Source organism: Falco cherrug, chromosome 3 (assembly GCF_023634085.1).
Source record: "Falco cherrug isolate bFalChe1 chromosome 3, bFalChe1.pri, whole genome shotgun sequence".
In the NCBI taxonomy this organism is placed as follows: domain Eukaryota; kingdom Metazoa; phylum Chordata; class Aves; order Falconiformes; family Falconidae; genus Falco; species Falco cherrug.
In genome coordinates this window covers 105,383,387-105,410,625 of record NC_073699.1, presented here as the reverse complement: position 1 = coordinate 105,410,625, position 27,239 = coordinate 105,383,387, and the positions used below count along the sequence as shown (strand labels likewise).

The window sequence follows — 27,239 nt, the reverse complement described above, 5'->3', positions numbered from 1 at the left end:
TCCCCTCCCCTCTGCCGGTCTGTTGTGGTCCCTTTACACCAAGAGTAACAAATGTCAAGCCTGAAGCCACAGAAGGGGTCTTTATGCCCATGTAAATGCCCCTCTGTGGCACTCTTGGTTTTCTTGCCTCACTCCCTTTTCCATGCCCTTGATTCTGGCTCTTTCTCCCACACTGTGTCCTATGTCATCAGGCAGAGAAGGGCCTCATCTCCTGCTTTATTTCAGGCCCTTCTCTAATTACACGTTGACATTAGTTATTTATATAATGTCCTTAATAGCAAAGTGTCAATACTGGAGGTGCTGGGAGGTGGTGGAGAGGCCTGTGCCCGCCTGTCTGTAGCTGAGCTGGTCACATCCACCGGTCACGTTGGTCTGGAGGTGCTGGAGCAGCCCTGCAGCATCCCAGCATCTGGCACCAGTTCCTCTGGAGAGAGCTCTGGAGGGCTGGAGCCAGGTATCCCAGAGAGGCACAGGGTCACGCACCAGGTGCCAGAAGGTAATCAGAGACGGTCTGTTTGGGCTGCAACTGCTGGATGTCCTTCACAGACAGCATAATGTCCCTTCTGCAGCCTGCATGGCTTGGGGCAGCATGCCTTGCCCTTGGAGTCCACGCTGTGCTTATATGGTCCTCCCAGAGGAAGGCAGGGAAGTGCTAGCAGATGCATAATTTCCCCAAGGATAGTGTGTGGGCTTTACCCTGGACAGCTAAATAAATACTTGGATGTCTCCTGCACCGAGACTTGTTTGTGTCTCTGAGGCCAGGGTGGAACATGTGGTGGGGTGTGTATAGTTCCTGTTGGGTTTGGTGTGTGGCTGCTCCAGCACTGGCTTTAAATGCGACATTGATAATGCGGGCTGCCAGCTCTCTGCTGGCTTCCAGTTCCATCTCGCTGCCTCTGTCTCTTTTATGTTCTCTGCTGTGGTTCGCAAGGCAGAGTTTAAAGGTTTCTCTGACTAACCCTGGCTGCCGGACTCAAAGGGAAGGAAGTCGACTGCAGCCAAGAAAAGGAAGTCAGTTGGTTTCCCTTCTGCGTCTGCAAGCGCGTGTGAGGAGGGAGAGGGAGAAGGGTGTAGCCAGATCAGAAATGAGATAGGATGGGAAGGCAGCAGACCTCTTTCCTTCCATATTTTCTTGGCTTGACAAGCTCCCTGTGTGCGTCAGCCCGGAGCATGGAGAAAGGAAGCGTGTCCTGGTCAATATTTACCCGGTGGCGTGGGGCAGCACACTTCAGCTCCAGCTGTTGGTGGGCTACGAGCTTCTGGCTCACTCCTTGGCAGTGCCGTGCGGGAAGGCAGCCACGGCGGGGACCTTCATTCCTGCAGGATGGCAGGTGCTGGCAGGGCAGGGCAAGAGGCACTGCTGCCCTCCAGCCTGTGGGACAGGAGCTGGGTGCTGTTCCCCAGCCCCTTGGAGCATGCCATGTGGCATGGCCAGCACCCCAGCTCTGCTGGCACCCTCGAGGTGGACGCAGGGCACCTGGGTCCTGCTGGGCTCCCACAGCATCTACACAAGTGGCCATCTGCAGTTTGGGTCTACGGCAGCCCAGAGACACAAGGGGTGGCCAGAGTCTGGGGGCAGTGCTGTCCCCTCTGGGGGCAGCAGGGCCTGGGACTGGGCTTGGGCTTGCACTCACAGGCACAGTGCTGCAGGCAGCTACTTCAGGGCATCTATTTCTGAACCCTGGGACAGGGAGGGCATGCAGTAGGAGGCAGGCTCCAGCACTTGCAGGAGCTGAGGGCTATTTCTGGCCATGGTTGCTGACCCGCCAGGCAACCCTCAGCCAGTTGCTTCCCTGTAACTCCCTCATGCCAGGCTCACCCTGAGTCTCCAACCCATGGCTCCCTCTGCCACCTGCACCAGATGCTCCTGGGGTGCATGGGATGGCTGCCACGCACCACGCAAGGCTTGTCATAAGACCGTGATGCTGGCTGTGGTCCTTTGATGTGAATCTGCAGTGGGTTGGCAATAAGTGCCCTATGAGTACATAGACAAATGACACCCCAAGGCATGTTTCTGTCACTTTAGAAACGGGTAACCTGCAGACTGAGGCAAAGAGGTGGGTATGTTGTAAAAAGCCATCCAGATGTCATGCTGCGCCTTGTGCTAAAGGCTGGAGCTCTGGGGCCTGGGCCCCTTCCCTGCTGGTCATCCCACAGAATAACCCCAGGCAGAGGGCAGAACAGAGCAGTGGGCATCAGGTGTGGTCTCAGAGACCCCAGAGGCTGTGGGACAGAAACACATTGGCTGGCACCCTCACATCTTCCCCACCAGCTTCTATATATGGGCCTGCCCTCTCTGAACCCATCACACTCGGATCTCAAGTGACACACTGGGGAGGGAGGGGGAGGTGTCTATTTTTAGCCCCTGAATGGATCTGTGCTGGAGCCGAGCTCTCTGCCCCCATCAAGGGTACAGCATCATGTTGTGCTGGAAGGATTTTTCTGCGTGGCTCTTTGAATGGCTCCATCACTGGCTTAGATTGTGGTACAGGTAGGATGCAGCTTTGTGATTTCTCTGCTTCTTCTCCTACCGTTGGATCCCCTCTGCTGGTTTTGGGCTCTGTTGCATCTCCCTCCCGAGAGCCATGGGTATGGACGGAGCTGCCATGTCTGGCTGGAATGTCCTTGTTTGGACTGTGCTTCGTGCTACCTTCATGCATGATGCTGTGGCAGCAGGAATGCTCACGAGCATATCCCCCCCCCACTTTTTTAAAGGCAAAAGGAGTAGGGAAGGGGTATGTGAAGTGCAATACTGCTGTGCTGCTGTGGAGAGAATTCCACCCCATCTGTGCTGCTGTGCTCGGGGAGCAGAGGCAGAAGGGACCTGAGGGGGGTGGTAGTGGTCTCTGTCACTGCTGGCTGGGTTATGGTCCAGCACAACCATACCTGTCTGGCTGAGCCTGCCAGGAGCTGCCCTCACCTCTCACCATTTTCAGCTGGAAATGAGTGAGGATGAGTGAATGCCGGTGACAGGGAAGCAGGGCAGGAATCTGGGGGGAAGAGTTTGGGGCATATACCTCTGCTATGTCTGCTGATGCTGATACCCCCTCTTCATGCCTTGATCTCTCTGGCCCCCTCCTCTTGCTTTGCTGCTGCAGGCATGGACAACTTTGAGTACAGCATCCAGCTGAATGACAGGGACTGGGCTGAGTTCTTCTTGGCGTCGGAAGAATGCAACCTAGCACCAGCCGCCCTGGCCACGGCTGAGGAGCAGTGTCTCAGTGACATTGAACAAGGGGACGGCGTGCCGGGGAGGGACTGCCGTGCCAGCACAAATGGGCAGATCACAGTGAGGGTGGGCAGCAGGCCAGGGCCTGGCACGGGGAGCTCTGTCCCACGTGGGGTGCCTGGAGACGCCTCCCTGCGCTGGCCTGCTGGTGGGCATCTCTCCCTGCCGGAGCTTCTCTCGGGCAGCGAGGACGAAGCGGACCTGGGCTCGGTCGGCAGGTTTCTGTGTGAGAGCGACAAGCCCAGCTGCCCTTTGATTGCTCCAATGCCCAGCACGCAGGGGAGGCAGCCCCCCTGTCCCCCTGCAGCCACCCTCGCTGGCCCCACTGACGGCACAGCCGAGAGCAGCTCAGGACAGGACGCAGCATGTGAAGCAGCAGCACTGCAGTTGGCATCAGCATCGGAGAAAGGAGCAGCCAGCAACAGTCAGGCCATGGAGCCTCCCAGCCACCCGGCTGGAACGAGCGGCCCTGAACAGGGAAGGGATGCAGGAGGGCAGCAGCCCTATGGCAGCCCAGTGGTAGCACAACCGGGGACGCCAACGCAAGGCAGGTCGCTGGCACTGGCTGCCTCCCCAGAGGGTTCAGCGAGGAAAAGTCCTAGCAACACTTCCCGCTCGGAGTCTGGGCTACGGGGACCTCTGCGTGACCATCCCCCAAGCCCTGCCCTGGAGACTGCGCCCAGAGCGCCCAGCTGCCCAGCGCAGGAGGAGGCGAGCAGGGAGAGAGCGGCTGCCGAGCCGAGCTCCCCGGCTGGCTCCCCGGAGGTCGTGAGGCCCAAGGTGCCAGGACAGCTGAGAAAGAGCCGCAAGCAACGTGGAGCCAGTGCCACAGAGGCAGCCCAGAGGGACAGGGAGACTGCAGGGACTGCAGCGCAGGGGACCGTGGTACCCATAAAGGCACCTTTAAGCTCGCCACTGTCCTCACGAAAGAGCAAAGGGAAGGAGAAGGCAGCCAAGCCAGCTCCTGTGAAGCTGGGGAGCGAGGAGGCAGGGGAGAGCAAACGGTCAGTGCCCAGCCCTGGTGTGGATGAGGGTGATCCAGCCGCGGGCGCTCCCCCGAAGCAGAAGGCAAAGGAGCCAGGGGCACAGCCCCTGGGAAAGGCGAAGGCCACCAAGCATTCAAAGCCAGGGCAGGCTGGTGCCTTGGGTGTGTGTGACGATGTGCTGGCGATCCCTGCCAGTGAAGCCATGGCTCCTTTGGGAGCGGCATGCCAGGAGATACCAGGGAAGCCTCTCCCTCCCAAGAGTGTGGCAGCTTCTGGAGGAGATGCTGCTGACGGAGCTCATGGAGAGCCTGCAGCTGAGATCCCTGGGCAGCTGGCCCCCGCGTGCTTTGCAGCTGGGGCCTCTGCAGGGAGAGACACCCTGGACGTGAGTTGGCCTGAGATGTATGAGTATTTGTTCTGTGACTCCCAAGGGGAAGAAGAAGGAGTGGAGAACTCAGTGGAGGGGGAGAAAGCACCCTTGGAAAGGGAAATGTCCCTGCCTGAACTGTATGAATATTTTTTCAATGAACCAGAAGGAAACAGGAAAAAAGTCAAGAGTAAAGACAGGAGGCGAAAGAAGTTCAGCAGCTTGGACCATGCTCAGCTGCAAAAGGAGGACTCCAACTCAGCTCCAGTCAAAGACTCCCTGGTTATCTCAGTCCCTGAGGTGTATGAACACTTCTTTCCAGACAGGCCTGGGAACAGGGCAGGCTGGAGGCAGATTTTCTCAATCACTCCAACCTCCGAGGTGAGGAAGGCCGTAGGGGCTTTTAAGTCCTTCCTGCAAAGGCCAATGCATCTCATCAGAGGCCAGGCCCCTGCCCCCCAGTCCTTTGTGCAGAGAGGATCTGGAGAGAAGCTCCCCCTCGTCCCACTGGGAAGAGGCCAGGCACGGTCAGAAACGTTGGACATGGCCCTTGCACTGACAGGTAAAGCACTGCTACCCCCTGCCCGACGGCCCCAACTTGCTGCTGCGCTCAGGGATGTGCCTCTGCCTTGTGTGATCTCCCCTGCTCCCACTGCCCCTGGGGAAGCCTGGTAGCCAGCTCTGGCCCTGCCGCAGCCACCGCCACTCCAGCTGCAGCGGCCTTACAAATGGGAGCATTTTGGTGGGCTTTGCCAAGTGTAGCTGCTCTGAAATCACCCTCCTGGCATGTTCACCTTGCCACGCAGCAGCCCTGGGCTTTAGCAGGGGAAGCGCGGCTAAAGCCACCACCACGACATGCTGTGTCACATTGGCTCTCTCTTGCGATGCTCGCACTGTCCCTATGCCAAGCAAGTACTGCTGGCCAGACCCCACAGGCTGGCTCCCAGCACTGCAGGAGGCATGGACAGGGAATCTGGGTATATCCTGTGCATAACTTGCTTTTCTCTCCACAAACCCTGGTCCTGGAGCAGAGGTGGTCATGACAGAATGCATGCAACAGGCTGAAATTCACCCTGGCCGAAAGTCCCTGTCCTAGCTGATTCAGTTGTCCCCCCTGAATGCATATAACTTACTGTGGCTCTAATCTATTCTTTTGCCCTCTGACCAAGGAAAACGTACTGAAGTGGACAGCTGCACTGAACATGGCTGGTGCTATTGCAGGGTCTGGTAGAGACAGGAATCCCCTACCCCACCACCATCCGACTGCCTGCAGAACCACATACCTGTATTTCTGATGAGGGAGTGGGAGGCAGAGCAGCAAAATCCTTCTGTACCAAAGAACTCCTGCCCCTGAGATAAGGCAGTGGCTGCTGGGCTGCTAATCCATCTAATATCTGTGGGGGAAAGGGTGTGCACAGAGTGGGACATGTCCAAGGCTTCCAGCTGAAAGAGGTGTGTGGGGACTTTAAAACACATGCTAATGTCAAAAACACCCTTGACCTCAGAGGTTACCTGAACATTAACTGTTACTGGAGGAAGGTAAGAGAAACAGGAACGAAGGGACAGCAAGTCTGACCCACTAGGACAGCCAGCATATTTATCTTAAAGCTTATATGATGCTTACAGCCACAGCGCCTCATAGTTAATATTAAACCCAAACAATGAATGAGTCATCCCAAAGGGTGCCTCAAAATAGAGCTTCCCGTCTGTTTGCACAGAGAAAACCCCCTTTGCCATCATTGTAGATAATTAATAAACCCGTTTTAATTAAAAGCCTGATCAAATAAACATAGGAGCAAAAATAACCTACTCTTGCAACACGCCTTCAGGTTGTACCAGGCTTGGAACTCCAGCAAAGAAAAAAATGCAGAGCACTTAGGGCTGTCTCCCTCCCTGGACCTAGCAGGCAGCGGGAGTGAGGTGGGATCCAAGGAGAGATGCTGAGCACTGGTGCTTCTCGGGGGGCGTATGCTTGTCCTAGAGATGCATGTGCCTTGGTACATTGTCTTGCAGGAAGGAGACCTTTCCCAGAGAGACCTGCCTGCAGCCCTGGTGCATCAGCAGCCACCCCGGGAACTGCTCTCTCCTAAATCTACCCCCCAGAGCCCCTTCCAGGCATCACACAGGGCTGCACTGGGAAGGTGGGCAGGAGGTGGTGAGGCAGGCAGAGGTCCTGGAAGCAGTGACACACTGGCTGTGCCTCTGAGGGCCATGGGTAGCATTAACAAATACTTGCCTTGGGCTCTTAACGAAGTGTAAAACTGAGAGGGGTGAAAAATGTGCCCCTCTCCTTAGGAAACATACCCAAGTCCTAAATAGACATGTTTGACCTGACCAATGTTGAAAAAAGGTCTTCTGGGAGGGTGAATGTGTGAGAAGGATGTATTTCTCTGGGAGTGCGAGGGACTCGCTGCCCTGACGCAGCTGGAGCCTGCTGTGGCAGAGGCGGTAGTGTAAAACCCCAAGCCTCATGCTCTTCTTCTCACAGGGAGGCCTGAGGCTCCGCTGGCGCTGACCCACAAAGACATGTGCCTTGTCTTCTGTGCCTTTGCGTCCTGGGCAGTGAAGACCTCTGACCTGCAGTCTCCGGATGCCTGGAAGACCAGTACGTATGGTGCCCAGCCTGGCAGGAGAGGGGTGGGAAAGGACCCCATGGAAGTCATAGTGAGGAGAAAGGCAGGGATGCTAACACTCTAACACTCCCTGTGGGAAAATGCAGTCATTTTCCTGCTTTTCCAAACTGTCCCGTTACTTTCTAATACCTTCTCTCTCCTATAGAAATGGCAGCCCTGACTCCTACTCACTTAGGTTGTCCTTTCCCCACACAAAGTGGCTGCTGACTTGAACTGAACTGTAGGACAAGTCCATATTCCTGGCTTTGGCCCTGCTCCATCCAGCCTCTGACAGGGACCAGGACCAGTGTGTCAGAGGAAGAGAGACTTCTTTAGGATCCATGCTGGTTAGAAGCTGAACCGGTACCTTGAGGATGCAGGTTTAGACTCCCATCGTCAGAGCTGGGACAAACACATGCATTTTTCTAATGTGCTGTAAAGGTATAATCTTTTTTCTAAATACAGCTTAGCTGAAGTATTACCCTGGTGCACTGAGTCCTGCAAGTAAACGGAGCTCTGTCAGTTCCCCTCCTCTCCAACCACAGCACTTGGAATAACTGGTGGGGAGAGAGGAAGCTCAGGCAACACAAATTAGCCGAGCTGTGGCCCAAGGGGTGCGGGTCTCTGGGTGAGCAGGGCAGGGGACAAGTGAGTGCAGCAGTGCTGCCCTGGTGGCAGCAGCTGAGCGCAGGGTCCAGCCCGTGGGCACCGAAGAGCCCCTGCCATGGGGTGAGATGCCAGGGTCAGGGCTTCCCGCTGCTTGTCCAGGGGAGGAATGTTCCCCGCTAAGGTCACACAGGAAGCTGACACCCCGAGCTGAGAATAGCTCATTAGCTAAAGTTGCTCCGTGCAATCATCACAAGGAGCTTTTGGCTTGCTCCTCCTTGCCTTCTTAGTATTAGGTGGTAGATGTGGCCTTAGAGAGGGTGTGAAAAACGTAACGGCCTTGTGCCCTCAGGATTGCATAACCCAGCGTGCAGTAAGCACCCAGGTGAGGAGGGGAGGCCAGAGACAGCTTAACGTCCTGGGCAATTCTTTTTTGGCATTTTAGGTTCTAACAAGCTAAATTTCCCTGTCTATGTCCCAGGCTCTAACACATAAACCAAAATCAAGTCTGAATTTAAACTGGGAAATCCAAAGGCATGGCTTGGGTTCCCAGTTTTGCTTGGGCACAGATCAGGGGGTTTTAACCTCTTTTATAAGCCATGCTAAAAATATTAGCTAAAAGTACAGAGAAGAGCTTGATTCTGTGTATCATCTCCATTAGTTATTTTTTGTATCTCTACATTTTCTGATTCTGCGTTTTGGGTATTTTCTGCTTGGCTGGGATCAGAGTATCCACAGATAACCCACAAAATTATATTTTTCTTGGCATATTCCTGGTCCAAACAGAAGTAGAAAATGAAGGGACTGTCCTGAAACCCTACTGTGGCTTTCTCATCGAGATTAGACCCACTAGATCTCCACATGAAGCTGTATATCTAACCACCACTCATCTCTACCACACGCATGAAGTCTATGTTGTGTTTCCCTCAAAAGCAGCTGTTTCTTGTGAAATGGTGGTGTGATTCCTGTGCCCAGACTATAGGACTAGATGTAGTTGGCCAGGCTTTGGACAGCTCAGGAGTGAATGCACTGGGAACAAGGATGGTGGGGTGGGGATGAAAAGCAAAGGCAGGAAGGGACTGAGAAAGGGAGGGGAGTGACACACACACCCACACACCCCAGGACCTGTGGATTACAGTGAGCCACATAACTTGTGATCTTCAAGTTTGGAGAAAGACCATCAGGTTTGGAATCACAGAATCATTTAGGCTGGAAAAGACCTTTAAGTTCATCAGGTTCAACCGTTAACCTGGGACTGCCAAGCCCACCACTAAACATGTCCCTAAGCACCACATCTACACATTTTTTGAATGCTTCCAGGGGTGGTGATTCCACCAGCTCCCTGGCTTTGGAAGAAGCACACAGACTCATTCTGGAAATGTGCTGTGCTCTTTTCCAGTGTTCCTGGCAAGTTTTGGCACGCTTTCTGCTATCCGCTACTTCCGAAGGCAGGTCAGAGAAGGACACCTCCGGACCTAGCCCAGCACAAAACCAGAGGTGCTTCCCAAGGACATGCGAGGACGGTGGAGGCAGAGGCCAGGGACTTTGTTCTTGGGCATCGTGAGGAGCCTGGATCCCAGCACCAAAACTTCTCTGGACCCATCCCTAAGGGGACAGGATGTCACAGGAAGCAGGACCCTTCCAGTGATAGTCATTTACAGTACTGTAGGCAGTTTGTACCTGAAGAGGAGCCCGGCGTGGGCTGGCTCTGTTCTTTCTTTGCACACTTCTTGCATATTTGTCCTATCTCCTAGGAGTAGTCACACCATCAGTTGCAGGGTCCTGCTTGTCCATCCTCCCTGCTGAAGGCAGCTGGTGGCAAAGGAAGGCACTGAGGGGGCAGAGGGAAGAGAGAGCAAAAGAAACCAGGAAAGTGCTTTGTTCCTATGAAAGAGCTGGGATATCTGTGAAGGAAGAGAGGAGAGAGCTTTGGGGAAGAGCTGTCTCTGCCCAAACATGGTGCTTTGCTAAGCATGTGCTGGCTGTGTGTGGCTAGCTGGGCAGCAGCTAAAGGCAACAGAGGGGCCACTCGCTTGGCAAGGGCCAAGTCTCCCATGACCAGTTTGGCTCACTGCAGGAGGACTCATCCTCTTGGATTTCACTCCAAGAAGTCATGGCTCGGTCTAACAGTTCAGGAGGCTGAGATAGGGTTTCTGCTGCATGTGGCCGCCTTCAGTCCCGCTGAGCCAGAGCCACAGATGCGGTGCCTGTCCCTGCGGGTGAGGAGCACCCACTGCAAGGTCACATCCCACTCCCATAGGCAGAGGACAGGCAAGTATCATGGAGCCAGGGCCAGGGGAAAGGGTGGCTGGGAAGGGCCCTGCAGGAGGCTGCGCAGGACAGAAGAGGCTGCAAGACCAGCAGGGAAAGGGGCCGAGCACCGGGGAGCCTCAGGAAAGAGCCCTGACAAAGACAGGAGCATGTCGGAGAGGAGAAGGAAAAGGTATGTGTACATGTATGGCTCTGACAATCACCAGATGAAGGGTCTATATATACAGCTTGGTCCCTCCGCTGCCTCCCATCACAGAGACATAAAGTGGGCTGGGAAGAGATGTTGGGTGAGGAGGTGCTGTGGCTGGGTGTGTAACCTGTGGGGCTGGAGAGGGCTGGAGCGGACCCAGAATGGAAAGTGCGGTGAAAAATTAAAAATAAGTGGTTCTTCCCAGTTTCTAGTGCCTTCTTGATCACTAAAGGGCATTATTAATGAGGGGGTTTCTGCACTTCCAAGTCTGGTAACAGCACGAATGTGAGATTTTTTAAGCCCTTAGGGACCAGATCCACAAAGGTACCGGGGGAAACCTGCCCAGAATACCTGTGTGGATCTGCTTATGAGCTTTATAGGAACATTGTGGCAATGTTTGCCTTATGAAACCAGAGAGGAGAGGTTTAGCTCTTCCCTTGCAATGCAGAGTGCCATGCAATTTTAATGTGTGTAGAGTTGTACTGACAACCATGTATTATTGCTGATAAGAAAGAACACTGTGCAATTGTACAGTGAGATATGTAGCAGGAAATAGCAAGAGAGAGACGTACAGGCTCTGTATGGACTATACCAGCTGCGTATCCAGTTAAGAGGAGTTTTGTGGAGGAGGAGAACAGATAAAATATGCTGGAAGCTTCTAATAAAGATCTATCTCATTTAATATTTTTGTGTACATACTTCTGTCTATATTGTTTATGTGTGAAACTGTTGAATGAGTACTGAGTTTTAAAGAATGAGAAACCAGTCCATCATGTGTCTGTTGATACAAAAATGTAGGGGTTGATGTGCTGGCTGAGGAGCCCTGAGGACAGCGTATGCAGGGAGATGGGCTGCTTCTCCTCTTCTTTGGCTCAGTCCCCATGCCTACCTGAGACACATCTTGTCTGTCACATGTAGCTAATGGCCTGATCCAGTGAGCTCTGCCCTCTCTTCCGTCTAAAAAGCACTCAGGACTCGAGCAGAGTCCCACTCCTGACAACCCTCCAGCCCATCTCCTCCTGGGACCCCCCTGAACAGACCAGGGAGCACAAGTCAATGCACAGCAGCAGCTCCCGGCTTCCATCCATTGATCCTCATCGCCTCTGACCTCTCCAGCCCCCTTGATGCAGCCAAGCTCTCCAGCCTGAGCTGCATCCAGGAATGCCTGGCACTGCAGCCTCAGGCCCTGGAAGATGTGCCCAGCAGACCTCTCCATCCACTGAGCAGGAGCACGGGAGGCACAGGGGAGGCTGAAGTGTTCACATATGCTCAGTTTTACTGTTTATCCAGCCATAATCCATTAAGCGCTCTCCGCGATCTCAGTGGCAGGTGGAAATACAGCAGCCTTGGCATGGTGGGTGGGTAATGGGGGAACAGCTGGAGGAATCAGGCAATTTCATTATGCGACATTTTCCTGGGAGACTGTCACACGGGGCTGAGCAAAGCAGAAAAAGGTCAGAGGAGGGCAGCAGACAGGTTTGCTGAAAGGAAAGGGTCTCTGGAACTGCCAGCTCCTGTCTCAAGGGGCTCTGGCTCTCCCTCCCTAGTTCCTCATGCAGAGTGAAGTCCCCAGGGTAAGGGACACAGCTAAATCCTTGAACGGTCAGTGCTGACTTCTTGCCTGGTTTGAATTTTTCAGATTTTGTGTTTTCGAGCTTTGTCACACAAATCTGGAGGAAGTAATGTTTTCCCTTTGTTTTGCAGGTGCAGGAACATTTCGTTCCCTCTCAGCCATGTACAGCACTCCCAGGTGCGGTGCCATTCTGGCAGTCAATGAACGATTGTGCTAAAAGTCACTGAATTTAATCCTGGGCAAAAAGGTTGGGAAAGCTGTTCTGGTTTATCTCAGTGTCTCAGGGATTAAAAAGTTGGTCTGTAGATCTCACCGGAAGATTTCTGGCCAGAAACCATAATGCTGAAAACACTTATGATGATATTAGCCCCACCAGGGAGGTCTGAATGGGGGCAGGGCTCTGTGCTGGGATGTGACGAGTCTGCATGTACCCATGTCAGCTGGCTCTTTTCTAAGCAATGTCCTTGCTTTGGAGACCTCATCTTCCCAGGGGAAGTGGTTTTGGTCTCAGCTGCTCCCCACAAGCCAAAGCTGCAGACATTTGCTGCAATGGGAGTGCTGCTGTTTCAGCTCACTGCTTGGGCACCCTGTGAGGAATGAGGAAGCTCAGTCAGTTGAGGCTGGGCTGGAGAACTTCGCGGTGGATGTGTAGGTGCTAAATCACCACTGGGAAGAGACTTGCTCATCCTCTCCTGCCACCATTGTTTGAAGGCTCTGTGCAAGATTTTTGCAGGAAGCCAGCTCATTCCACTGCTTGCAGGCAGTCAGGCTACAGTCGGAGACTACTGTCAGGTTTTGTGAACTACACGGGGCAGGCATGGCACTGACGGGAGGCTGCAGGAAAGCTGTTTTGCATGCCGGTAGTAATACCAGATACAGTTCAGAAAGGAATCAGATCTAGATGTTGCAAGAAGCAGGAATGGTAGGTCATGCTCTGTACCCCCAGTGCTCTGGTCCATGGGTGAGCTGCACTTGGGGCGGGAAAAGCTGCCTCCTGGTGGTCCTTGACCTGCTTGAGCTGGGAAAGGCATGGTAGCACTGAGTCTCAGTTTTCCCACTCCAAGGGACATCGGGTATCTCACTCTCTCAATGCCTCTATCCTACTGTTCAAAAACTCATGCAAAGTTTCTACCCAGAAGAGTTCAGTACTCATATTATGCTGTAGATAACAAGGTGCCTGTCACCTCTCCCAGCAAGTGCCCTTTGCCTGTCTGTGATAATTGGTGTCCGATCCTTTAGAGCTTGGGCTTGGAGACATAAATGGGATTTGGCACCTCCCCCTGCTAAAAGTTACCAAAGCTGCCAGATGATCCATCAGGTTATAGGTGCATTTCACACTCCTTTTCATCTCTACTAGAAGAAGTGGATGAGGTAAATATTTCAGAAGATAGGTATTTTCAGCGCACTGCAGAAGCTAAAGGAATTATGAAAGATCTTGTTGGTATCAGGAGATCAGATCTGGGAGTGTCTACTGTGCTCAGTCAAGCAGCAACATCTCTAGTGTCCTTCAGGAAAACCAGCCTGGACTTGCTGGCAATTTTAATGCTTGGTTTATTCTCCGACCTTTTAAGCTCTCTCCTCTCCCTCCATGGCTAGGTCATCTTGCCTGTATCTCACCCTGGAGGGAGGAGCTGCGAGCTCACCATCTTTTGCAATAGCAGCAGCCACCACAATAGAAACGACCTTTTCAGCGCACCCTTGCTACTGTGAGATTTGTTTTCCCTTCACCAAAGAGAGTGGCAGTGCTGGCAGTGGGACCCATGCCATCCAACCCCACTTCTCTGCCTTGCACGTAGCTCCCACATCTGACACCTTGTCTTGCCAAGCAGATGAAAAAGTCAGGCAGGTGCACCCTCAAGAACTGCCTCCGTATTTCATCTGGCCTTGATACATCACGTGCCACTCGGCTGCTGGAGTCCCAGCCTGGAAGAGGGCTGCGGCTCGCTCTCCTCCCTCTTCTGCAGCCATCAGTTTTGCTGGAGCAGTTCCTTCACTCTTATTTTTGCTTCACCTCTCCGTAATAAAACTAGAGCAAAGCTTCCCGCGGACGTTCCTGCTAGGCCATTTCTGAGTCATGACCGTCTTCTCCCCGCACTTCAAAAATATTTCTGATGGCTGGTGGTGCTGTGCCAGAGGCGGAGTGCAGCCCCGGCGGGCGGCAGGCAGAGCAGAGGGAGCAGTGACCTCCCTCTGATCTGGGACTGACAGAAGCGCCAGTTGCTTCAGTCCGAGCGTGGCTTTCTCTGGTGGCTTCCCCCACCCACAGGGCGGTGAGGGAGTTGCTCATCACAGACGAGGGCAAATCCTGCACATCCTCAGCTCCTCAGGGGACCAAGAGCTCTGCAAGGGAGGCGCTGGGTTTTCTGAGCAGGTTTTCCGAGCAGGTCCTTCTCCAACGTCAGCTGTGGTTCCAGGCAGCCACTCATAGGCAGCTGACAGGAAAAGACACGTTCATACAAAATGCCCACCGAGGAATTCCCAAACCTCAAATGTCTTTGTAAAACACAACAAGAAGATTGGCACATCCATGCACAGCAAAGGAGAGGGAGCCGGCCAGGTGGGCTGCTCCATGGCAGCTACACCGTGTCTTCACTCATGGGTTTTTTTTCTCCAAACTCCTGAAGCCAAAGGAGCAGGTCACAGGCTCCACTTTCTTTTTCTAAAAACACCTCTCTGCTGTTTATTCTTTGAGCAAAAGAAGTTTGAAAATGTGGCTTGGAAATCAGAAAGCAGAGAGAAATACAGCAGTGCGTGGTGTTTCAATAACTGCTCTGTTTTTCCGGCCACGGTTTCAGAAGGGGGGACCTGATTCAGGACTTTTAGTACTTGGAGGGAGCAGGGGGGTGGAGAGATCATTTGTCAGAGAGTGATTGTTGGCAGCTAGTATCATCTCGTGCCTTTCATCTGCCTCTGTGAATAAAGATGCAGCTATGCTGTGACCAAGCTGAGCAGTGGGATGTGTATGGGCTTGCTGGCAGCTCCAGAGCACTGGGCCTGCAGTTTGCGGTGACCTGGTTCAGATCATATTTTTTCTGCAGCCAGTCTGTGAAGGACGAATTTATTTTTCCAGGAAATGAGAGGTATTTTGTGTGTTTACAGGTACTACAGTTGCCATTTTAATGCAACTTGTGCTGAGACGTCTAATGCCACTTTAACTAAACCCTCTACTTTTAAAGCCTAAGAGAAATGTGTTGGAGGAAAAGCTGGGGTTTTCACGGTCCCAAGGCAGGTGTCCACGAACACAGCTCACAAACACAGCCCTGTTCCCACCTGCTACAGAGCCGCCTGGGTCAACATCTGGATTGGAAACCATCAGCAGAAAACCAATGGATGGCAAAAGTGATGACTCAAGTGGGAAACCAGGTTGTGCTGGGGAGCCTGGGTGTGGGTCTTGGCCAGTCTGATGCTTATGGGGCTGGTTTGAAAACATTTTAGGGCTTGTGTACACACACATAAATGGCTCTGCATTGATTATACCGGCCTAGCAAAACTGTACAACCTTCTAAAGTAGGGACAGACAGAGGGAAAGCAGGAAGAACTGCTGCTCCTAGGGGAGCTAAACCCAGCTGGGAAAGGGTATAAGTGAAACTCCTTTAGCTGCTTGTATGGCAGAGGCTATGTAACCATTTCAGTGGCAGTTTGTTAGCACAATCTTTAATTGCTGCTGGGTAGCAGTGAAAAAACAGCAGGGAGCAGGCATTAGTGGTCTACAGGACGGCAGCATTCAGGGAGGGGACACTCAGGTCCTGTGTACAGCTATAACCCCACACTCTCCGCACAAGCCCCTGATGGTTGCCTGTTTGCTAAGGGCATGCTCACACTCCATCCCTGCAATGCTATGTTCTGTGCTGCGCAGCAGCTGGAGGTAGCTACAGTCTGCGCCACAAATATGGCAGGAATAAGGCAGTAACTCAGGCACAGATGCACGAGCACAGAGACGGAGTTCAGGACCCAAAATAAGAGCCAAACAGACCACAGCAGCTGCACACAAAGGCATGCTGGAAGCATGAGAAATGAGCAGCTTGCATGTTGAAAGGGCAGCATTTGAAAGAGTGACAAATTTAGCCCAGATGTAGCCAGGGAGGAAAGTTGCCACTCTAGGAGCAGGACAAAAATTTCTTTAGAAGCTGTGTCATGTCTCTGCAGGCACTTTGAAACCAGGATCTCGCACCTTGCTACTGGTGGTCCTGTGCAGACGTGTAACTGTCACCGGTCAATGTGATTCCACATTGCAGCCTGGGAGAGCTGCTTGCTGAGGGACAGACCCACCGGGCTTCTGCGGCCAACACATCCACCCCCTGCCTGGTTATTCGGTGTCTTGAGCACTTCTGGCTGCAGCACCAACACCTGCCACCTTCCCAAGTGTCAGCACCTTGCAGCAGCTGATGTCTTGCACGGAGCAGTGTGCTTGAGAAGGCAAGCCCTCTGCCTGCCCTGCTGCTCCCAGCCCTAAGAGATTACTGAACTTACAAACTGAGGGCCACATCCAGTTCCTCGCTGGTCTTCTCTGCAGAATAACTGCAGAGGCAGCCAGGACACTTGGTTTTCTGCCCAAGGCAGATGCAGAGACAGAAGTTGCCTACGGGCATCCGCATGCAGTCCTCAGGACAGTATTTCCTTGCCAAGCAAGCCCCTGCCATGGCCAGCTCCCCTTCCCAACCAGCTTTGTTAGAAGGCAGCTGCCGTGAAGTGAGGTCAGACTGACAAAGCAGCAGAGGCAGAGCCAAACCCTGCACCACCTGGCAGCCCTTGGGGGGCTCAGGTCTGCACCCCACCCAGCGCTGGGGCTGGCCAGGGCATCCCCACTCAGCTCACCCAGGTTTTCCCCAGGCTGGAGAGCAGGCAGCACAGACCCTCCTGAATCACAGCACGGCACGGGCATTGCATGCACGAGTGCACGGAGCCATTTGGAGTCACCAACCGATTTTACACAGCATCTTTCCAAGACCCCCAGAAAACAGGGCTGAGGCAAAGTCCAATTAGCTTCGGCGTTAAACCTCTAGCCAGGCCTCATTGCCTGACGAACGCAGGAGAGACTTTGCTCTAAGATTAGGTGTTTACGAGTGCCTGACCTGAACTACAGACTGTCTGGAAATCATCCTGGACCCAGGGCCCCAGAGCCCTCCAGGGAGGAAGGGCTTTGGAAAGGACCACAGCAACACAGACAAAAATTCATCTCCGTTAAACCAGATGATGGCAAAGAAAGAGAGAAGAAAAATGTTCCAGAAGAACATGTATTGCAATTGTCCAGTCTCACAGAAGTCCACCAGGGAACTCTTACAGTAATAGGGAGGGGCTTTTCCCTTCTGATACATTGCAGGTATCGCTGTTGAAACCCAGTTAAAAATATTGTGGTGACCATCTTCAAAGTCAACGTGTTCATAGGGGCTCATGACCCTCCTGCCTCCCAGCATACTACATGCTTTTGACATTCCCTAGTGCAATTTTGTCCTAATAAATAGACACTTTTGGGGTTAAGTTACTAGATACAAATCTTCCCAAAATGAAAGCAAACCTGAAACAAAACAATAACAGCTAGAAAACCCAAACCAACACACACACGAATGTGCAGACAGCTGCCCATTCTACAGTACTGAACATCATCCACAGCTAGAAAATTAAATAGAACTTCAACTCAGCCACATTTACAAGTTAAATACATATTATCCACTCAAACCTCGCATGTAAACTTTGTTGGATACCTTCTGAAAAAAAAAAAAAATAAGTACAATGTAATACACAGATATTCAAGTACAAAGAGCTCCTGGATTGTTTTGTTTGCACCAGTGAAAGAACAAAAATAGAGTTTTGTTAATATGTTTGGTTTGCAGCTTCTTTAGGGAACAAAGGTCAAGAATTTGGAACTTAAGTTAAAACATTTGGATTTGCTGCCGACCTTGTATGTGCTAAAGGATCTGGCCTAAGAGGCTGGAAAATGATAGCACTGAGACTCTGTCCCCTGTTGTTTGTATCCTGGTCTTGCTGCTGCTCTGGAGGAGGGAAGAGAGAGATTGCAGCCCACTCTGGCATTGCTCTGATCACTGGAGTATTATGGCTGGACTGGAGTTTGGTTTGTGGTGAAATCTCCTTCCTTCCCTCCCTGCCTAGATAGTCACAGGCAGAATTTAGCGTGAGCCCAGTAACGGACAGAGGAGTGGAAGGAAAGGGCACAGTCCCCCAAGAGGAATCTAGGGCATCCTTTCTAGGGAAGACCTTGGTAAACACAAGCCACTTGGCATATTTGCTGGCAGCACACTTCTTGATTCCACCTGCCAAGGTGACAGGCTCATAATATTGCAGGTCACTACCATGGTTTGGAGGCAGTACTGGCAGGGAAGAATTTTTTGCATTAAGTGGAAAGAAAGGCCCATTCTTCCCAGATCCAGACTGTTTTTCTCCAGCTCTTGTCAGGTACCTGATCGGGCAGGAAGAAACTCCTATGAGCACACCTATTGCTGCCAACCTTATACACCATGATGGGGCATGCTCATGTGTCTGGCAATGGAGGAAGGTTTGGTTTAACAGCTATCCTCAGGGATCAGTGAATCCCCAAAGTGGCCAGCCTGAGGGCTCTGGTAAAAAGGAAAAGGATCAAACTAACCCAGCCACCAGCCAGCCCTTTTCTTTGGCTTTTGAGTGATTGCTCCACCTGAACACCCAGTCCCTTTTCTCTGAGGGAGCCTGACAAGCTTTTTGTTCTTCCTTTTATTTCCAGGGGGGCAATGCCATTCCCTAGCCAGGGCTCCCCAAGGCAGTGCAACCACAGAGCATGCTCCTTAGCGTAGCACACACTGCTCCTTGGCTCCGCAGAGGTTGTCATTTTTGTGCTTTGCTCTCATCCCCAGATTTAGGGGAGAAGTTTGAACTCCGGACCTGCCAGGACATGGGAACCAGCCTTCCGCAGAGCAGAGCCCTTCCCTTTGCTTGGTATACCCCAGGCTCCTCACCCTGGGGGGAAGCCCAGAGAGAAAAGAGCCCAGGGGCTTTTCTGTGCCTGGCTCTGGAGGCCTTTCTTCAGGCCTGGTAGAATTGGTGGCCAGGAGCTGGGGAGCTGTGCGAGCTGCCTTGCTCCTTCGCCTCAGCTTCCCACAGGTTGTCATAGCTGAAGTCACTCTGGAAGCTCTGGAGCTCGGCATAGTCATGGTAGGCTGCAGAGTCACGGTGCGGGCAGCTGGCCTCTGGCAGGTCGCATGTGCCGACATTTCCGTCTGCAGAAAACCAGAACAAAGTGCTCAGAGCGCTCATAAGTAACCCAGCGGCTGCCCTCTGCCAGCAGAGAGTGCACACAAGGGTCAGCAAAATCGCAGCCCAGCTGCAGCTAGATCTGGGCAAAGCGGTGGAAGTGTGCCATGGAACAAACCACAAGCCCCTTCGTGTGATGGGTGGCCAGAGCCGGTGGGCAGTGGGTGGAAGCCAAGACAACTGCCTCCACCAGACAGACCAGATGCAGGGCAGGGTGACAGACTTGGTCCCACCATGGGGAAGCAGGAGGAAGGAAGGGCATGCATGAGTCCCCACGCTCCCTCTCAGCCCTGCTTTCAGTGATGCTTATGGAGACAGACACTGGCAAGGTGGGGTGGGCCGCAGCACCCCAGCAGCCTCCCAAGAGTCTCACCTGGTGGCTGCAATGAAGGGCCCAGATGTTCCTCTCGCAGAGAAGAGATCTGAAAAGAAAGATGCGCTGATGAGGATGACTTAGCACTGCAGACCTGGGATACCACACACCAGCCTTGCTTGGTTCCCCCATCCCAGCTCTCCTTGATGCGTTCATCCCCTCACAAAGCGAAGGGCTCAGGGTCCTCCAGAGACCAGCCACTCTTCCACCCCAGAGAAAGACAAGCTGGGACCCTGCACCTCTGTGTACTCCCCAGCAGCCTGCACAGTGTGGGGCACTAGGACTGCATTTACAAACTCACCTCATCTCGGTAAGAAGCATCAGCAGGAGGCCGCAGCTGGAGATGGCCTGAGGTGCCAGGGGTGCTGTAACTGGGAGCCACGGGCATCTCTCTGTAGCGACTGCTGGGCAGGGGCTGGCAGTTCCTTTTCTGCAGAGAGAGATGCTGGGGTACCGGGATGGCTGGGCATCCATTTGCCTGTGCCGAACCCATCTGTCCGTGACACTGCAGGAACTTAACCAAAACAAACTCCAGATTTGATACCTGCTATGGAGAGCTGGGGAACGCTGATCTGCTGCTTCCCATCTGGCACCCACAGCCAGCCCGGCTGTGAACAGACTTAGGCAAACCAAGGTTTTCTGCCTACCTTGCAAATTTCAGTACATTCCAATCCTTCAGGCCTTAGTTGGGAAAGAAAGAACGGCTACAGGCCCCTTGCCACACACATGCACCTTGCCTTCCTATCACCCACACAGACAGTGGCAGGTGGCCAGATGTCAAGGCAGCAGGATGAAACCTACTGGCAGCTCAGGGGATGCAAAAGGACAGAGCAGTCAGGAAGAACCCCCCCGAGGGAACGAAGGACTTCGGCAGTATGGGGGGTGCCAGCCACAGACTCAGAAATAGTCTTTTCCCAAGAGATGTGCAAAACTAGAAGTGTGGCCTCTCATAGGCACTCAGTTATCACAGCTGGAATTTTTGGGGGTGGATAAAGTGGTGTCTGACTCATCTCTAGTTTCTATAGACTGGATCACATCTCAGTCTCTGCCTTCTGCGGTTTCTGGCTGTTTCTGGAATTGCTGCGATGCTGACATCCAGCGATAAGACAGGGGAAACCTGTTCCCCTCTGACTCTGTCCTGGCTTGAAAAAACAGAACTGCACTGTGCCCTGCCACACCCCGCAGTGCAGACCTGAGTTCCCACATCCCGCTCAGGCAGACAGCAGGAAAAGAAATGGCCCGAGGCACAATTTCTGGAGCCAAAAGCCTGTGTGCTGAGTCAGGGCCATAACCAGCAGCAAAGGCGCAGGGTACCTCTTGCAGGAAGCTGGAGCTTGCCGTGCTGTGAGCGCTGGGGGAGCTGGGCATATAGGGGTCAGCGTACAGGGAGGAGCGGGGCAGGGCCGGCTTCTCCAGGGAGCTGGAAGCTGTCGAGGGCTGACTTCCCACCAAGCTCCATCTGTTCAGCTAAAAGGCAGAATTGAAACAGGAACATGACATGCTATTCCCTACTTGCAATTCATCCCCAGGAGGGATCAGAGTGGGGAATCTCCCTGCAATTAAAGTCCCAAATGCTGCTCAGCCATGAAGGATGACGGGGGATGACTCCTAACTGTGGCCATCTGTGCTAACAAGGGGACTTCCCTGGGCATAAGGCAGATGCACACTCATTGAGGGGAGGGAAACATGGCATCACACACTAAACCACTGATGGACACACGCTTCAAAGCCCTCAGAAGAAGAGGCTGTGTCCTATGAGGTAATAACGCTCCTGCTTGCAGAGCACTTGGGGCTCATGTTGCCTCAGGAATGAGCACCCAGCATCTCAGGGCTCCCAGAGACATAGCTCCCTTTGCCGTATTTAGCCTCACCTCCCATGAGCCATTTTCAAATGGAAATGGGTTTCACGCCTGCCCTAGAGCACCCACCAGGACAGCTATCCCTGCACGCAGCGCTGTAAGGAAAATGCAAGCCCTGCACCGGTTCCTCTGCTGCCTGATCCTTCCCAGGCAGGCAGGAGGGCAGCCCCCCATATCCCAGCCCCCTTACACTGCTCAGGTCCAGGCGTGGCGAGGGAGCTGCGGGGTGATGCTGTGAGCTGTGTGCGGAGTATGGCTCGTTATACACTGACACCAGGAGCTCGCCATTGGGATTTTCAGGAATGAGGCTGCAGATGGTCCTCTCTGTGTCCTGGCTGGGCAGCTGCTGGCCACAAGGCCCACATTTGCCCTTGGACTTTCTGGCACTGCTCCCCCGCCGCAGGTCCTGCGCGGACAGCCCCATGCTTGGCCATTTGGCCTGTGCCAGGCACTGAAACAAGGAGACAGACCCTGGAGCTGGCTCTCCTCAGGCCAGCCCCAGGTATGCAGACCCACTTGCAGCCAACACAAGGCACTGCCCTGCCAGGGCTGCTGCCTGCGGGCACCCTGCTGCGCTTGTGCATCAGCATGGTCCTGCGCACGCACACACCCTGGGATATACAAATGCTGCACAGGGTCAGAGCAAAGGCCTGCCTAGCCCATCACCTCCACCCACCCACGGGCCTTTACTTTGGGATTTTCTAACCTTTGAATAGTCCCATTTGCCCGTTTGCAATCTGCACCAACAGTCCCTACGCAGAGTGGAGTATGGGGATCGGACCCTTCAGCAGACTCTTCCCTTATCAGCAATGACAAAGCTGAGCCAGAACAAATACAGGTTCCAGGCACGGATTTGCTATGCCACGTAGCAAACACTGACCACGCAAGCTCAGCCCATCCGGACACCTAGATAGACCGCTCTGGTCAAAGGCAGCATCTGTTGCCACATGCGTCCCAGGCTTTTAGCAGGGTTCACTTACATTGAGAGGCTGGGAATAGCCATGGGAGAGGGGGTCTTCAAGCACTCTGCTCTCAGGCATTAGCATGAAGGACTGTCCATCAGGAAGAGAGCCGCTGTTCTGGGAGAGGTGTGTTAAGGTGGCCACTCTCCCTCCGGACGCCCAGGAGTTTGTACGGCCATCAGAAGTGAGCGACCCCCTCCCGCTGCTGGCAAACTAGACAGAAGAAAAGAACAGCATGTAGGAAGAGCTCTCTGCGTGGCCACAGGCACGTCCCTCCTCAGCCCCATCTCGTGCCTGAGCATCGCCAGCCCAGCCCTCTGTGCCCACACGCTGGGGCCAGACCCGGGGCTGGGCTGTGCCTGCATGGTAAGCAGCTGCCGTGCCTGGTGCAGTGGGGTGTGCTGCCTTCTGGGGCTGAGAAGGCAGCTGAGTCTGGCTTGCTGGGGTGAAACGAGGAGGGCTTGCAGCAGGGAGAAGGGTGCTCAGGCACCCTGACCCCATCCCGGCTGCAGTGCTGGCAGGGTGGGTCTCCCCTTCCTTGCAAGACCCTGTTAACATTCTTGTGCCAATGCCTCACTGCACAACACAGTCTATGGCCAGGGGTCTGCTTCTGAATTAATTTAATATATGCCTATATAATGTAATATAGGGCTTCAAAATAATTTGCAAGGATCAGCAACCTCGTGACAGCCCTCAAGCAGGGGACTTGAAGCAAAGTCTGCTGTGTCACAAGAGTACCCACACGTGGCCAGAGATAGGAAAGATGGGAGTCCTGGGAGACACCTATTGATTACCAGCCAAACGCTGTTTACCTGCTAACCTGTTTTACCCTGTTAACCCACATCTGTTACCTGGCTGGGGTGTGGCAGCTTTGATCCTGAGAAACTCTCTGATCCAGAGAGGGAGGAGTCAGCATTTCGAAACTGGGCTGTTTTGAGGCAGTAGAGCCACTCCTGGTAATCATCATAGCTGCGGCAGATCACCCGGATCGAATTGATCAGTCGGCCTGTAAAAACATCACTCACTGCTGTTACCGGGTTTGATTGACAGTCATGTTGCTTCCCTCAAAATCCCATGGGAATCCCCTTGCTCCTTCCCTCCCCACATTCCCCCAGGATGTGGAGACCCCCACGCCGGTGCAGGGACAACCGGAATGCTCCGTCTTCAGTGCTGCCCATGTGCACCCGGCTGAATATCAGACAGGGGCAATCACAGCCCAGACCTAAACGACGGGGAACCTGTGCAGCCCTGTGTGACAAGCGCTCCTGCAGTGCAAGCGCTGCTGCTGGCTCACAGCCTCTCCCGGCCAGCAAAGCCGGGTCCTGCAGCACAGCCAGCGCACAGACAGGATGAGATTTCCAAGCACTTCAGTTCACAGAGTTTGGGTGCCAACACGAGTGAGCACAGCCAGGAAGATGGCCACAGCAGCTGAACAAAAACAGCCCAGCCCCAGAGACCTCCGTGGCTGCTGCCAGCACACCCCTCAGCATGCTGGACACACACCTTCTATTAAAAAGGAGGTTTTCTTGTTCTCTTCAAAAAGCACTTGGATGGCGTTGAGTGGCAGCTCACCCTGTCGGAGAGAGAAGCAGGCTTAGGACTGCATAGCGGAGCACAGCTCACAGTCCGTGCCGTACAGCAGACAGGTGGAGCAGGGGGGGGACAACGTGGCTACCCGTGCCTGCTTGAGGGTTGGAGCCTCTGCGGGCACCTGGCCAGTGAAGCTCCGCTTCCACAGGGGCTTGCCCGTCAGGTAAGCCAAGAGGCTCTAGGAGCCTGCTGCAAAGTTTCACCAGCTTAGCTGGGAGCAGTGCAGGGCTGGCGCTGAGGGTGAGGCAAGGCTGGCAGGAGCCTGGCTGCTCTTCATGTGGCGCGGGGAGAAGGTGCAGCTCAGCCCTGCCGACAATCCCCTTGGGGTCCTCTGTGGGGAGGGGGAGGAAGAAGGAATCGTAGAAGCATAGAAGCATTTAGTTTGGAACAGACCTTTAAGATCATCAAGTCCAGCCGTTAACCCAGCACCGCCCAGCCCACCGCTAAACCCTGTCCCTAAGAACTGCATCTATGTGGTTTTTAAACACTTCCAGGGATGGTGATTCCACCACATCCCTGGGCAATCTCAGAGCCTAAATCACCTAGGTCAGGTCTGCAGGAGACAAGAGGCACCCAAACTGGTGTTGATCTGGGTGAGGACTTGCGTACATCAATACTCTCATAGGCGTGGGACAGAGGCATGTTGGAGAACTCCGTCTCCAGCAGACTGAGTCAGCCTTGTCCCTCCCCGTGCACGTGTCACTCTCCCACCACCAGCCTTACTGCAGGAATGAAGCCTCTGAAAGGCGCTGTAACTGCACAAGCCATTTCTGTAAGCTTTCTTCTAACAGAGGTCCCTCCTGAGACATGAGCTTCAAAAAAACACTCCTTCCCTTCTCGTTCTGTTTTCAACAGTTTCCCATAGTTTAACGGCTGATTTCTCCAGAACATTTTGCAAACATGGTCTTGAATGAGGTTTTCGTTGCTGGGCTGGGACTTCCAGCCTTGCAAACAGGAATCCCCACAATGCATACCCTTCAAAGCCCTACAAAGACAGGGTTGAGCCCTCTAAATGCCAGCTGGTGAAACGTGAGCTCTCGTGCTGTACAGCACAGTTGTCAATGTGCCTCCGGTGATCAGAGTGGGGTTTGCCCCTGGCAGGCACTGCATGTGTGTTCCTATTAGCAGGCAGATGCTAAAGCAGCCTGTCCCTGGAAAAACTGGAGTTAGAAGATACCCCGTGCTGTTGCCCCTCAGTGCAACAGTACCTTTGCATGCACATCCACCACTGCCTTCTCTGCCATCACCTGGTATCCCTTGCCCGTCCCCACATCTGCCACAGGCACTGGTCTGTGCCAGGCACAGCTCTCCCGTGAGCTCTGTGGGACAGGCAGGAACAGGACTGCCTGTTCCAGACCTCTGCTGCCTGCTGCCAGATGTCCTTTACATGTCATCGCTGACAGTTCAATTCGGTGTGATGGGCAACCTGGCAGAAGGACCAACGGTTCATCAACACTGAATTAGGATCTAGGCCTCCTCTTTCTCGAGGGCTCCCCAAGCTGAATTTTCCTTACAGAAATGAAACAAGAACAGTCCTGGGAGAGCAGGATTTTGCACTGGAACCATCTCACAGATAAGTTCATTGCTTCACTTCTCATCCCTCTCATTCTCTGAGCCAGTGGAAACCAAGCAACACATAGCTTCTTTGTTCCTTAAGCCCCTGTTCACTGCACCTGGCTGTCACCCTGACCCTGTGGGCACAGAGCTGGTGGCAATGGCCCTGGGAGCAACTCCTGGCTGGGATGGCAAACACAGGGTCTGGGGAGCGCTCAGGAAACGAAGTTCCCACCTCACACCACTCTCCTCCATGCCCAGCAGCAGAGGAAGCAGAGAAAGCAGGAGCAAAGCCCTGTCATTTAACCAAAGGTCCTCTCAAAAGGTGCATTCAGTCAGGATTCATTTGCCTAAGTTTACAGGCTGCAAAATAAGGTGTCTAGCAGAAACTCCTCATCATGTCCTCACTGCAAAGCTGTCCCAGCTGCATAGGCCCCAGGGAATGTGGCTGACATGACAGTGTTGCCACAAGGGAAACGTGGAGCTCAACCAGGCGTTCATGGTTTTGCTGGCCAGCTGCCTCTCTGCAATAGCCTGTGGGCACAGGCAGGCTTCTGTGGTATTTCTCTTGCACCAAAAGGGATTTATGGGATGAGCAGTACAGGGAGGCTGACCTTGGGAGGGAAAGCTCATGCAATGCACCATGACTTGTTTTGCCCTGTCACTGGAAGAAATGGACTTTGATGCTTCAGCTGCCGCAGGCGCTGCAAGGCTGTGTGTGGAGGGGGTCAGTGCTGCCTGCTCCTGCTGCTCCTCAACTCTCCGGCACATCTGAGCAAGCCCTCCTGCCACCAAGGACAACTGCACAGGGCTTTCCCCAGGCACCCAGGGCTCCATCCTCCCTAAAGCAACAGCCCCTGTCTGTGGAAGGGGGCTGAAACACCCCGTGGCAAGAGTCCCACCTAGGGAAGCACAGCAGCATCCTGCAAATAACATGCACGTCGGCTGCAGAGAGCCCCTCCAGCCTTCCCCAGGCACGACGTGAATGCCAGCAGTTCCCCATTGCTGATTTACCCCTCGCCCAGGGCCTTTTCCCACCAGCGGTGAGCCAGAGCCTGCTGCTTAGGGTGAGTCCTGTCCTGGCAGGCGCAGCTCCTGCCTTACCCCTTCCCTGTCCCACACGCAAACTTGGCAGTGGCAGCTCCTGTGGTTTGTATGAAACTCAAGAACAAAAGGGCCGGGCTACTCCTTCACACACAAATCGCAGGGCTCCGCATCTGCTTGCAGGGAAGGGAAGTTAATGTGCAGAAGCCCCGGGAGAAGGCTCCTGTGCCCTGACATGCCTGTGGAAAATCAGGTTCCCGCTGCAGTGTCACAGGCTGGTGAATCACCTCCTGCCTGCACTCGGCTGTGCAGAACCCTGCAGCTGCCCCACTGAGCAAGACGCCTGGGGACCAACACTCGTGCACCGTGGGAAGGGAACATGGACAGGGCAGACAAATCTGGTTTAAGGTTTCAAAAGAGATGAGTTAATCTGAGAGCCCAGCCCAAGGCTCCCTTACGTGGTTCCGCATTCCCAGGAGCTGCAACCAACATGTTCCTGAAAACAAGCCCTGTCTGAGGTGTGTCACACAAGCCACCGCTGCTGGGAAACACCCTCCACTGTTGCACTGAGGATGGAGGACAGGAGATCGGCTTATATCCCTCCTCACACCCCTTCCTGATGGATGCACAGCCATCTCCACTGGCCAGGGAGATGCTCTGTGCAGGTCTTCCCAGGGGCAGTCCCTGAATTAAAAGCATCCTGCATGGCTCGGGGCCTAATGTGGACATGGAGAATTCATGTGAGGAAGGACCCCATTGAGTTCACACTGAATTTCACAAG

General features: G+C 53.7%; 2 protein-coding genes across 6 annotated transcripts in view; one reads left to right on the top strand and one right to left on the bottom strand.

Annotated features, from left to right (window-relative positions):
* The first annotated feature begins 2,400 nt into the window (after positions 1–2,400).
* On the top strand, positions 2,401–13,885 carry PERM1 (PPARGC1 and ESRR induced regulator, muscle 1). The gene is made up of 4 exons (XM_055706450.1): positions 2,401–2,491; positions 3,099–5,144; positions 7,071–7,187; positions 9,200–13,885. The coding sequence occupies exons 2-4, from the start codon at positions 3,101–3,103 to the stop codon at positions 9,277–9,279; spliced, it is 2,241 nt and encodes a 746-aa protein (XP_055562425.1). The 5' UTR covers positions 2,401–2,491; positions 3,099–3,100; the 3' UTR covers positions 9,280–13,885.
* A 3,164-nt stretch (positions 13,886–17,049) lies between these two features.
* The window catches only part of PLEKHN1 (pleckstrin homology domain containing N1), a 28,420-nt gene continuing 18,230 nt past the window's right edge, over positions 17,050–27,239 (bottom strand). For 3 of the 5 annotated variants that reach the window (XM_055705931.1, XM_055705930.1, XM_027803249.2), the window contains 8 exons: positions 23,774–23,843; positions 23,122–23,276; positions 22,289–22,483; positions 21,499–21,759; positions 20,764–20,916; positions 19,751–19,963; positions 19,450–19,498; positions 17,050–19,042 (listed from right to left, as the gene is read on the bottom strand). In XM_055705931.1, coding sequence (XP_055561906.1) covers positions 18,849–19,042; positions 19,450–19,498; positions 19,751–19,963; positions 20,764–20,916; positions 21,499–21,759; positions 22,289–22,483; positions 23,122–23,276; positions 23,774–23,843 — 1,290 coding nt within the window. In that variant the 3' untranslated portion in view covers positions 17,050–18,848. The remainder of the gene's footprint in view (positions 19,043–19,449; positions 19,499–19,750; positions 19,964–20,763; positions 20,917–21,498; positions 21,760–22,288; positions 22,484–23,121; positions 23,277–23,773; positions 23,844–27,239) is intronic. The other 2 variants (XM_005437769.3, XM_027803250.2) reach the window with 2 other exon arrangements.